Source organism: Taeniopygia guttata, chromosome 13, assembly GCF_048771995.1.
Source record: "Taeniopygia guttata chromosome 13, bTaeGut7.mat, whole genome shotgun sequence".
NCBI classification, from domain to species: domain Eukaryota; kingdom Metazoa; phylum Chordata; class Aves; order Passeriformes; family Estrildidae; genus Taeniopygia; species Taeniopygia guttata.
In genome coordinates, this window is record NC_133038.1 from 7255122 (window position 1) to 7268573 (window position 13452).

The 13452-nt window shown below is 41.8% G+C and overlaps 1 protein-coding gene across 2 annotated transcripts in view; it reads right to left on the reverse strand.

Moving 5' to 3' along the window:
* RNF145 (ring finger protein 145) overlaps window positions 1–13452 on the reverse strand; it is a 46937-nt gene that overhangs the window by 11199 nt on the left and 22286 nt on the right. For both annotated transcript variants that reach the window (XM_030283794.4, XM_012575156.5), the window contains exons 4-5: window positions 8645–8736; window positions 3596–3831 (exon numbers count right to left, since the gene is read on the reverse strand). In XM_030283794.4, the coding sequence (XP_030139654.4) occupies window positions 3596–3831; window positions 8645–8736 (328 nt within the window). The remainder of the gene's footprint in view (window positions 1–3595; window positions 3832–8644; window positions 8737–13452) is intronic.

Below are 13452 nucleotides of genomic sequence, written 5' to 3' on the forward strand. Positions count from 1 at the left end.
CGCTCCCTGCAGCCTGTTCACAGCCAGAGGGATGAGGACATGTGGCTCTGGGTGATGCCAGCCCCTCAGATCCTCTAGCCCAGTTTAAGTCACAGCAATGCTGTTTTCTCTGTAGCTACTGCCGAGTCACTGCACACATTAGACACTGAAATGAGTCATACAATTCAAAAAGTAGTAAATCTACTTTGCTGACCTGTTTTTAAGGAAAAACTTAACCCCCCACACACACATTTTATGCTTAAGTATCTCAAAAGGATCACATACCTAATCCAGCAAGTGTTTTGAAATTCATGCTTAAGACTTATATTGGAAGACTCTGAAGCTCAAAGTACTTCCTTTGCATTGCAAGGACTAAGTTACAATCATTTCCAAGAAGCTGGAACCTCATATAGCTGGACTTAGGTCAAAAGGAAACTGCTCATAACTACTAATTCTTCATCACTTGCTTACCACAATGACACAGAAGCCATCGTGGCAAGGAAATTTTCGGAAGTGCTAAAAAAGCTGACAAGCATGAGAGATGTGACACTCACGGGACCTGCTGCAACACCGGGGCTGATGGACAAGCAATATGCTGCTGGCAGGGACACAGTGCCAAGCTCCTGCTTTGCTCACAGACTTGTCAAGGAAGTGCACCTGCCCTCAGGAGACTCCCCTGGCCTGGGAACAAGGCAAACAATCCCATGCAGCTCCAGGCACACAGCTCCACCACACTGGAAAAGGGTCACACTACGCTCATAATGCAGATTCATAACCGTGAGACATTTCTGGCATCTTCTGCTGCATACAGGCAGCCAAGGTTCTGGGCCTGCTTTTAAATTATACCCCTGGGCACAGCCTAACACACACACAAACACAAAAAGCTGCCCTGGTCCACCTGTTAGGGCTCTCAGGAAATGCTCCTGGTGTTTAACATCCCAGTATTCACTAAGTTTTGACACTGATATCAAACCCGCAATCAAATCCAGCCTTAAATAGCTGGATTTGCATGTAACCTCACAAACACCAGGACAGCACTGAAAACCAACAATTACTCAGAGTTACAGCAATGGAAATACAAGCATGAAAATATTCCAGTTGGAATGGCAATATCCTACTCTGGAATCAACATCTAGGCTTGATTTGTAGCAGAGCTGCAACCAGGTACACAAACACACCATGAGCCCACGTTTTTTCTGCTGTTTCAGGAACATGAGCAAAGAGCAGCAAGTTCTTAAAAAACAAAAATCCTCTGTTTTGCCAGTACAATGTGAAAACCACTCACAACTATTCACTGCAATGCTATTACACGTATTTAGAAAAGCAGCATCCAACATTCTTTTAAACCCAGTGCCACATTACAAATTTTCTGCCATTTTTTTCTGTATTAGCAAGGGAAAAGCACTTTATGTCCTCTTCATAAAAAGCCAGGAGAAAGAGTACGATCAGTGTCCAAAGGCCAGGGATACAAGGCCTACTTCCTCAGGATTACTGTAATACAGCCTGGCATGGAAAGACTTGAAATACGGGGACGTGGCAGGGAGGAGACAAGCAATTCTAGAGATGAGGAGACTTGGGTAACAGCAAGGTTTAGAATTCAATTCTGACAAACAAAAATCAGCAAGAAACAACTATTTTTCCCCTTCAATCTGGAACGTATTTGCAGTTAAAACTTTTGTAAGATTTTTAAGTGTTTTAAATGTGTCTAATAAAAAATAGATACAGGTCTCAAATCCACATCTAATCTGAATTTGACTTCAGGGAGCCAAACTGTGCATCCATTCATGCACATGGAAAATGGAAGTGCTGGTTCCAACCTTTTGAAAGGCTTTGAGCTGTGCAGACATGCAACTGTTTTACCCCAACTGTTGCCACTCATGCACAGTGAGCATGATATTTATATTCTCACTGGAAAACAGGATATTGAACCTTTGCCAGTCAGCTCACAAATAAATTTTTAAATCAGCAAATCTGCAAGCCAGGGGAGGCTTTGATTTGATCTCAGGAAGAATTTCTTCCCTGAGAGAGCAGTCAGGCATTGGAAGAGGCTGCCCAGGGCAGTGGTGAAGTCACCATCCCTGGATGGATTTAAAAGATATATAAATGTGGCACTAAGGGACTTGTTTGAGTGGTTGGACTTGATGAGCTCAGAGTTCTTTTCCAACCCAAACAAATCTGTGATTCCATGGATGAGGTCAGACCAATGCTAGATGCTGTACAAACACAGAAGGATAATCCTGCTCTAAAGAACAACTACACATAAAATAAATAACCAGACACCAATGATCAACATGACAGGCTAAGACCTTGGCACAGTACACACCTCCTGCTGCCAAGTTTTTGTTTGTGCATGACAGATATGACAGCAAACAAGAGCTTTAAAGAAGGCTTTGAAAGAGCTTAACAAGTTAGTTTTCAGACTACTTCTGGACTGAAGAGCAGAAGGCAAAGAAACCCCAGTGCCTTGGTTTGAAAAAAAATCCAGGCAGTGATGAAAGATGAAAACAGTGGCTCAGTCAAAAGCCAAGCAAGCATCATCTTTTTATATTGAAATATACAGAAGCATGTATATACATATGTAAATATATAAAAATACAGGAAATGTGATGTTTCTGTACCATTGAGAAAGTGTTCTTTGAACTAAACATTTATCAGATGCCAAAGCATTAAGAAAATGGACACATCAGATCAGTCTTCTTGTTTGAGGTCTCAGTAATGTTGCTGCTCTAAAGAAAATACCAGAGACTTTTCAAATCAGTGATTATTAGAGTCAAAATCAGCTTCAGTGTCACTCACAGTTTACCACTTCTACAACTACAAACACTTTTCATACAGAAAGTGTTTCTTGAAATGAACAGCTACTACATGAATGCCCAGAGATTACCTTCCTCAATAAGGCTGTAAGTAAGTTCCAGTGTGACACAATCTTGCCTTTTAGCCTGGATTTGGGAAGGAATATACAAAGTCCAAGCTAAGTGGCCATGCTCAGCAGGCCAGCAGCATAATTTAGGCTTGTGTTTATTGTAAATGCAGGTGAACCCGGTGGGAAGAAATGCTGATGTCTGACTCCAGTTTAGAAGGCTGAATGATTTCTTTATTATAACTATACTACAATACATTAATATACTATTTAAAGGAGATACTAAAACTACAAACCTACTTTTTCTAACTACCATATCTAACTCCTCACAACTCGTGACACTCTCACAAGAGTCCAGCCACAGGTGGGTTGGATTGGCCATCAGCTCAAACAATCCTCACCAGAATCCAACCAAGCAATCACCCCAGGTAAACAATTCTCCAAACACATTCCACGTGGGAAAATAAGGAGCAGAAATAGAAATTGTTTTCTCTTTCTTTCCTCTGTGCTACTCTATGAAAAAATCCTGAGCGAGAGAAGAATGTGCCTGCCACACGTGTCTTAACTGCTCACCCATCCAAAGCTATAATAAATTAAAGAAAGAAGATGCTATGGATAGGAGCTTATTAATTTGGCTAAGAAAGGATGAGTTAGCACACAAACACAGGTGCACAGAAGACAGCTGAAGTGGCTTTTTTTTTACTTCTTTCTTGCATGAAAGGCAAGAAAACAGAATGGTCGCGTCCACCATCCTACCTGGACAAGCTCTCGGTACGCAGACTTCGCCAAGTTATAGGGCACCAGAAGATTTGATGCCAGGAAGTAGAGAACTTCCAATCCGGTGAAAATCATGGCGAATTTGTTGATGATGACGATGGTCTCGAGCGGGACGAGGCAGAGCCGAGCCAGCAGAGGGAGCAGATGCGCGGAGAAGAGCCAGATCTGCTTGGTCTTCATGACGCAGGAGCAGAGCGTGCACACCACCAGCTGCCCTGGAAACGCGACACAGCAGTTCAGAATCAAGCTGATTATCCCCTTCAGGAAAAAGCGAATTTTTAATACGTTATCTTTCCAGAACACCGTTATCAACAGCCAGCATATTATGATGGTTCTAACTAGGACATCTCTGTTACGAAACCAGACTCCTCTCCTTGTCTTTTGCTGGGTCACTAAAGTTACCCTTTCCAAAATGCTTTCACTTCCCAGATTAGCCAGCTGTAAACCCAAAACACATGCAGAATCAGATTAATAAAGCCCCAGGAATAAATCATACAGAGGATAACTCAACAAGCCAACCCTCTTTTTTCTTCACCACCCCCAGCTCAGCTGAAATCCCATCAGTATCTGTACACACAGCAGCTTTTTTGAAGCCCAGCTAGACTATTTCATCCTGACCTACACAAAAAAGCAATCAGAGGTCCCAAATGGCTTTTAGAGCAACAATATTTACACTGTCAAGAGGAATTACTGACCAAGAACAGCAACAGGAGAACAGCCAGGTCAGCAGCTGAGACTTCAATAATTTCATAACGCCCTGAGGCAGTTGCTCAGAATGATCACTGAAGCTTCCAAGTGACAGATAATTAACAACTAAATTCTCTTTAATAGCTGGTGGGGACACAAGCATGAGCATATCTCCCCCACACACCCATAGATTTGGAGGGTGGTATTTCTAAAGCACTAAGATCACTATAACTGCTCCCATCAGAGACAGTGAAGTTGTACCCTTGATCCCAGAGGAAACTGAAAGAGGTAAAATGCACATTGCCCGGAAAAGAACAATCCTCACTCATCATTTTGCAGTAAGGAAGAAATTTATGGCATATTATTTGAAAACAGACCCTCCCTCACCACCTATGTTAATTTATATCAAATGCCACAATGCGTGGTACTAAATTCAAGAGCTAATGCTCTGGTTTGGAACTACCTCCATAATGTTTGCATTTCATAACTCTCCCTGAAACCAGGAGCTGGGCTTAGGAAAAGAGAGGAACCAGACCAATGCCAGTAACATCTCTAGGTCAGCATGAGCTCCATGTGCTCACATAAGCTCACTGACCTTGTAAGCCCTTCTGGATGGGCTGGGGAGGGAAGCTGCCAGAGGAGAAACAGCAGTACCAGGGTTTTGCTTTCATGCTGCCAAGCTTCCCTACCTAGGGAAGGACTTCTGCTTTCAAAATAACTGCAACTGAGCTGAAAGCAATTTCTAATCTCTACTACTTAAGCACACAAAGTTCTCCCTCCTTCACGCTGTCCTCTTTCAAGTTAAATTCCAACTGTCAATTCGATAGATGTATTTCTGAATTAGCAGATGTCTCTGCAGAACAAGCACCCTTGCTCTCAGCACGACACCATCAGCATACTGGGTCTTCTGAGCCTCTGAGAAATTTACTCTACTCATCTCTTTAAACGTTCAGCAGACTCCAGCTCTGAAGCATTCTCCCTCTGCTTTGTTGTTCTCTGCCCACACACACGTTGCTACAACCCTATTTAAGATACCACCACTGCTGTGCTGTCATATTCAGGAGCCTGGCAGGCAGCTTGCGAGGATTTCTGCGACTCATGGTAACTAAGGCAACTCGGCTCCACACACAAAGGGACGCAAACACCAGCATCCAATGTGTTCTTCAGCATTCAGTAAGTGCTGTCATCTGAAATCAAATACTGCAACAGCTTCACTTCAAACAATCCAGCGCTCTCTGGGATGACTCTGGAGCTCTCAGATCACAAATCAGAACTCCTGAGTTCACTCTCAGTAAACAGCAGAACCTCCTTTTCTCCAACAGCCATGTGTGGAGTGCGCTGCTCACCCTTGCTCAGCTCTGGCCCTCCCACCTTTTTAATTTAAACACTGATCAAAAGTTACTTGTTATGGGAAGGAGAACTGTACACACCATCAAAGGAAATACACAGAGCACTTTCTCCAAAGGCTCCAGCCTCCCTCCTGAAGTGTGCACCTTGTCAGTTCTCAACCCTGCAGGAAAGGCATGAATGTCTCCAACATCTCTTTGACTGATGGTACTTCCCATTTTAAACTGGGGTAGCAGCACCTTAGTTCAGGACAGCCAATCTCCCTCTGCAGTAAATCACACTTTATCTGCAGGTGGGGCTGCACAGCATCATCAACATCACACAGCAGGATCAGCCAAAGAAAATAACCTCACATCAAACCATAGATTTTAACACTCAAAGTATCTGCTATGACTATCAAATCCAGGTGGATGTTTGCACCCTGTAAACGGAAATGCTGTGGCCTGAAAACTGACAGACACAACTAATGAACCCAACAGCTGCAACACATCCAGGAAGACACCAGCCAGGGTCCTCTGCTAGGGAATGAGACAATAAGGAAGAAATCCACCGGGTGAACTTCCTGACCATTCTTTTCCCTTCCCCAAACCTCCACAGATACATTAAACATTGCTGGCAGGTAGCCAGAGCCTCTCAGTGCCTAAGTTAATGGCAAATATTCAACAAGAAAGCTGACATGGTACAGCCACTGTACAAGCCTGGAGTAGAAAAACATCCTTATTTCATTCACAAGTTTAGAAAGCTGATGTTAATAAACTCCCCGGCTACATCAGTGACTTACTCAAAAACAAGGTATCCTAAAGTTTAATATAAAACCCAATTACTGTGCCATAAGAATAAGCAAGTGGTATGGTAGCATCACTCGCAAAGCAGCTTTGAAGAGTTCACAGCTGATGTGCTCTGAAGTGGCTCACTCATCCAAGGGGTCATCTCCAAAGACATTTATTTCTTCCATCCAGCACTAAGGAACACATTATTATCCCTAGACAACAGTCATCAGACTGAATTAAATGCAGGGGGAAAAACGACTGTGAGATCCCATTCAGAAAGTATTAATGAACAACAGCATAAACAAAGGTTACAATTGTGGACCAACTGATACTGTACATCATTCCTTTAATTCTAACCAGAACTTCAGGAACCAGAGCTGTACCAGTAGCACCATTATTCCATTCCCTCATGCACCTGCTTTGGTGCCTGTCAGCAGTGCTGCAACACAACTCCTTGTCAGAATGTGTGAAAAAAACATGTAGCAAAGCACCTGTACATTAATTTTGCTGTGAAGATGACACCACTCAGTGCTGTGTATTCCTGAGACTCCACTGAATAAATAACTTTGTATATAACAAATCTGAGAAAACATTTCATATTTATACAAAACACTGTCAAGCCTCACAGACCATTTTCACAAGTCATCCCTGAAGATGACTGCTTGTCATCAAGACCAAAATTACATTTGCAAGTTGGCTTTGAACGAATAAGGAAAATTAAGAATGGGGATATTAATATGTTAACACATACCTATTTCTGAAATACAATTACAGTAAGGGGACACTTTAGTCTGATACCCACTACAACCCAAACCTGTATTGAATAAAACTATCTTTTTCTCACTTGTTTTTAGTGCCTATTAAAACCTAGATGCAGCATGCTGGGTTTGACTCTGGGTTTAGTTTTCACATGTTACTGAATGACACAATGCCTCCTGATCTCTTCCTGCCCAGGCCTGCATGATGCTTTGTGAAGCTCTCTGAGGGATTCCGCTTTACCATGGAACCCTGCATTACACCTGGGAGAGATTCACAGGACTAATTACAAACATTTTCTCATAAAAACACACCAGAAGCTTTAGCTGTACTTTGGCATCATTTTACAAGACAGGAAAGCATACCTAGACATTCAGAAGAGAGAGGAAATTGTATCTAAATAATCTTTCCTTGAAAATTACCAGTGTTACTTCTACTAAAAAAATTAAAATCAAAGACAAATGCCACATTTGAAAGTAAGGATGCAGGCAAACAGGAGGTGGGTAAATTCTGTCAGATCTAGCATGCTGTAAAGTAATAAACCCATTTTTATCTGCCAGTAGCAGCTGCAAGTAAACAGAAAGCAGCTGAGTTTTGCCAACAGTTGTACATGGCTGACTAAATCTGTCAATAATCTGATGAAAACCATAGATCTTAGTGAAAGGAATTAAGGAAAACTTTTCTTGCAAGCTTGTCTCAGGCTTCATTTTAAAATACACATGGGGGTGTGTGTGTGTGTGTGCGTGTGTGTGTGTATTCCAGTATCCTCTCAGGAGAACATATGGTTTGGTGTAGCAACCTTAACACTGAATTTATTCTCTTCCAGTCAAAGTTCAAAGGGTAAGGAAACACTCTAGGAAGTCAAATTCTTCATTATTTATTTGGGATTTTTAGGTAGGGAAGTCATCTCTGCCATTAATCAAACAATTTAAAAGTGTTTGACTTGTTATTCCTTAACTCTAATTAAAAATATCTTCAGGACTCTGTAATAAAACCAGTAGCCTGTAGTCCAATGCTCACACCCATCAATGTATTTCATCAGATTTCATAGGAGAATTACAGTGTTTAGCTATAAAGCCAATGAAGAATTTATGTGTACAACACTTGAATTGACAAAAACACTACAAATGCAGGTAACTATTGAAATTTCTACAGTACTTTCCACATAAAGGTTATTACAGACACTCCAGTTGTTGTGAATCAGACTGCATAGTCTTTGAACAACAGAGGCAGAGCATAATAAACAGACCTGGAAAGTATTTCAGAGCTGCAAGAATGGGGTATTGGTAAATCAGTGGCATAGAAAAAGCCAGGCAGGATACAGCTATCCTCTCATGCCTCTTGCATATTAATAAGAATCACAACAAGTTAAAGTAATAAAAGAGATTTGAAACAAAGAGGTAAAACATGCATAGGTTCCAAAGAAGAGAGTTAGAGCTCTCTCCTCTCAATTATTTGAAGCACTTACCTACTAAAGCAGTCATGAAACGGTTCATGGAGAGAGGCTCCAAGTACATTGGTCCTTCATAGCCTGATTCCAGTTCACTCCTCACATAATCCCTAAAAAACACAAACCCGCAAACTATTATCATCCATCTGATTCAGACAAGAAGCAATTTATTCATTCCACATACATGAAACTTCAGTGTACATCACAGCCAATTAAGGAAATTGCAAAAAGCAATATTAACATTACTGTTCCAGCAGCCATGCTGATGGAAGGATCCAACTGAGGCATGACTTAAGCGAGCGCAGAATTATCTGTAATTAGAATCACTGGCAGAGCTGTAAAAATCCTTTGGGACATCTAAGCTGTTCTTCAGAGCATGGCCTCAAAACTGCTTATTGAAAAAGCCTCTTAGGCATCATTCCATTTTTAAGTATCCTTATTAAGTGTTTTTCTTCCAAACAATAATTTCTTTTCCCACCAGCAACATGTGAAAAAAAAAATCTGAGAGTTTCACAGAGAGATCTTCCAATTCAGTGCTTATAGTATTTTGCACTTAAGAAGTTCTTTACATAAAATCAGAAGTTAAATATGAAGGAAAACCAATAGTCATGGAGTAGAAGCAGGAACAGAGTTGCTACATCACCCTTTTGTCCAACACAATTTAAAAGTTTAGTTCTATCCTACCAGATACCCACAAACTGATAAAACACTACTGACAGACATAGTAAGAGAGCTTGAAAATCTCTCAGAATTCCCCTCAGAAAAGGTGGGCTGGGAGGGTGGGCTCTGGCAACCAAAGTGCAAGGCAAGAACCTGAAGACTGTGGGTAAGTTTTCTGTTGTTGCTGGTCGTCCATTGGCTCTGCCCTTGAGTAGGTTTAACACATCAACAGAACTCAAATATGAACCTCACACGAAGAGCAGACATTTCACACCTCCAGAAGCTGATCCTGGAGCAGCAGAGCAGGAATTCTGCAGTGGCTCCTTAATCCCCTGCCATCAGACAGCAGGCAATACTCCTGACCTTCCACACCCAGCCCGTTTTTCTGCCATGCCCTGTGACCCTTCCTGCTCCACTCTTGTTAGGGCACCACCAGCTCTGGCATCAGCAGCACAAAACCCCTGAGTTTGTTTCTGGCTGATCCTGCCCAGGACTCACATCTACCTGAATCACACCCTGGGAATGCCAGACAGCCACACTTGGTCTGACCCTGCGTGGAGCTCCCAGAGGCTGTTTGCTCGAGGGGCAATTCAGTTATTCCATGTTTATTTTTATCAGTGGGGCCAGCCACACTTGCTGGGAACAGAGGCATACAAAGCACAGCAAAACAGGACTGGAAACTACAGCCAGCACAAAAATTGCTCTTTTTATTTCAGTGCAGAAATAGATGCAATTTAGTGCTACTGGGATCATTCACTTCTCCCCAGAAATGTGGGAATATACCCTGCTCCTAGGATTAACTTGCTACCCCAATCAAAGGTATTCACGTTTTCACTTGCAAAAAATCTCTGGAATTCAAGACATAAATCTCAAAGTACTAAAACAAACACTTCAAAGCCTGTTCTTCATAGCTGACAACACTGCCTACTCAGAGCAGCTTTTCAAGTGTCGTGGTATACGTGAGGTATGTTGAAATGAGTTCTTTAGACTGCAACCTACAATTAAAAACACATGAGGACTGAAAAGGCACCTCAAATGACAATTCTAGGTACATGGAATTGTTCTGTTCTCCAGGTATAACTAAGCAAAAATGCTTTTTTCCCACCTTCCAAAATCCATAAGGTTGTAATCCTGTGGGCAGAGGGGTTATTTTTATTTATTTACATCATATGGACTAGGAGAAAGCACTTTCTGAAAGCATCAGCAACACAAGCAGGATAATCCATCAGTTAGAGAAGAGAGAAAAAAATAACAACTCTTGCAAGATGCTGGAGATGGCTTTTTGTCTTAGCAAAATCATGCTCCATCCTCAGATTTTGGGTGGAAACATTGGGCAGCTATTTCTAAGCTGCTGCAAGGAAAGCAGTGAAGACATCAGGTTTCTTCTATATTTGTTAGGAAACAGGTTATAAAATCATCCAGGATACCAAGTGCAGCAAGATGACCTTACACAACTTAGCCAAGAGACACAAACAAAGCTGCACTTACAGTTGCTTCTTCAACACCAGAACGTGCTTGGGGATGACCCAAATTCCTTCGAGCTGCACTTCTTGTTGTTGCCTGATTCAGTCATCTGCACAGAGGTCTGCACTTGGCTGAATTCTCTAAGTAACTCTCAGTTATAACTGAGTTCTAGGCCCACCAGTTTGGAGAAGCAATGTTATAAGATCTCCTAAATTTTTTAAACAGTATTTTTAGCTGATGTCTGAATGAGGAAAGTGAAAGCAATGATTCTCCTATTACCAGTACAAACACAAGGATCTTTTGGCACAGACACCAATCAGAAGATGCCTCTAACAGCTGCAGTGCCATACAAGATGCTGAAAAAAGCAAGTGCCTGCACTCAATTTTGATCAATTAAAACTGTATTAATCTCCAGCTTTTACATTTGAGGATTGTTCACTTTACTGCAGCAGTGTAAGGAAATAAGAATACTAAAATCATTATTTACTAGTTAATGAAATGACTGAAACTACATTACTTTGGAAAATTAGGATTTAATAGTAAAGTTTAGTTCAGATTGGCTGCTGTTCATTCTGCAGATGCATTCCAAGTCTCGTTTAATCCAACTGCTGGCCTGTTAACAGGTACCCATGGACAGTCATGACTAAATTGCTTCAAAGGTGATAATTTTTCACATGTGATTTTTTTTTTTTTTTGGTTACTGAAGTATAAAAAAGGTCTTCCATTACTAAAAATATGCTTTATAATTGACTAACATAAGGTACAGTGGTTATCTGACCTGACTCATATTGCTGACATTTACATTGGCTGATTAATCTCCACTGTCAACATCAAACACACTCTCATAGGTTTCTAATGTCTACAGAAAACCTTAAAATCAAGTGTATTTTAAGTTTGTCCATAAGAAACAATTCAGTCTCTTGCTCCCCTCTTCTAATTTTAAGCTCTGTGAGGCTCAACACACCTGGGATACAATAATAATAAAACTGCAAAACGTGAAATAAGATAATGATGTGAACTCCAGTTTTAGCATTAACAGTGAGTTTAATCATATCACTTCTATTCTGCAAAACTGTATCACTTCTTTTTCCCAAGCTGCTTTTTGCTGGAAATGGGTAAAAGAAATGTGATTTTTTTAAGTAAGACATTTGTGCTACTACATAAAAAATAAAACCAGCATCCACCTTCCTTGTCAGGAGCAACAGGACTGTGGTAAATTAATTTAGTTCACTGAATTCTTTTAAATGGCATTCTTTTGTCTGGGTAGTTTCCCTTAGCATGAGTAGCTCAAGCTGCTGGAGTCTTTAGCCACAAGCAGCAAGCTCCACCTAGGAAACCTGAACTTATCTTGAACTTCTGCTCAGTTACATGAAGGGGGGCCCTGAGAGAGCAGTGCGAGCTCTGGGTCACAGCAAAAGCTGCAACCCAGCCAAATAAAAGCAGCCAACACCCACCTGGAGACAGAGAAAGAATCCAACAGGGAGTGAGGAGATCCCAGACCGCCCACCACTGACCAAGGGATGTGTGCATTGACTGTGAGGGTACAAAGGCTCCGTGATTTCTGTGCTCTGAGTCCCTGGCTGCAGCCACCCAGCTCAAGCTGTTCCTATTGCTGTGTCCCTCCATTATTAAACTAATTTTTCTTGGAATTGGAAACTGCTGCAGGAAACCAGATGGGATTCAGACCACTTTCACAGCTTCTTGTTTCCCAATACCCAAGTGCTGGCATCAGGTGAGCTCACCAAGAACCTCCGGAGCAGGAGGCATTGAAGGGTGAGTGTTAAAACTCCCCAGGCAGATTTGGAGAAGTCCTGCAGTGGGTTTGAGTCCCTCTCAGTATCGAGGTGTGTTTGAGTCCCCCCTCTACTGCAGCTCACTCACAGCTGCACAGCCTCATCAGACAGTAATGTGCACACAGAAAGGGGATTCAATTCCATATGTAAAAACAGGTTCAGGTCCCTCATAGCAATGGGAAATCTAATCCTTTAGATACAAACTGTTGGCCAAGTCTGACACTAAGACTGGATCCAGCTGCATCTGCACTCCTCTCTGAACCTCTTAACTCCACAGGAGGGTCTCCCTGACAATCTTTCTTGCTGCTTTTTCTTTATTCTTTCTGGTAACAGTGAACAAACTCAGTGTAGAAAAGGGGATGCCCTTGGCCAAGGTATTGCAAAATTGAGAAAAGATTTATGGTACAGCTCAATTATCTAAAGAGCACACAGTGGCCTTGTGCCAGGAGGAATGGCCATATATTACTAGGACAGCTGGTGGGGGCCCCAGGAAATCTGGCCACTGCATGGAACTCTCAATCAATTAAGACTCACTTATTTACGACTCAGCTTAGAGGATAAAAGCCCTGGACAAATGCATTGCTGCTTTAGGAAAAGAAAATTGGATACACCAGTCTCATGTCAAATGAGAGATGAGAAACCAGCCAGCTAATGAATGATGGCACTATGAAGAACTGATACTCCGAAGAGATGAAGTGGGACAGCTCACTCACCACTCTTGGGGCTGTTAACCCAGACGACCACAGCTGCATGGTTAAGTACACAATCAATGCACAATTCAGTGTGGTATAAAGTTAACAGGACTGAAGAGGAACTAATTCACAAAGAAGCAGCTCTCACTTTTTGTTGTGAAACCAATACAGTTCATGATCCAACTTTAATAGAGAGAACCAGCAAGACCGAAGCTGA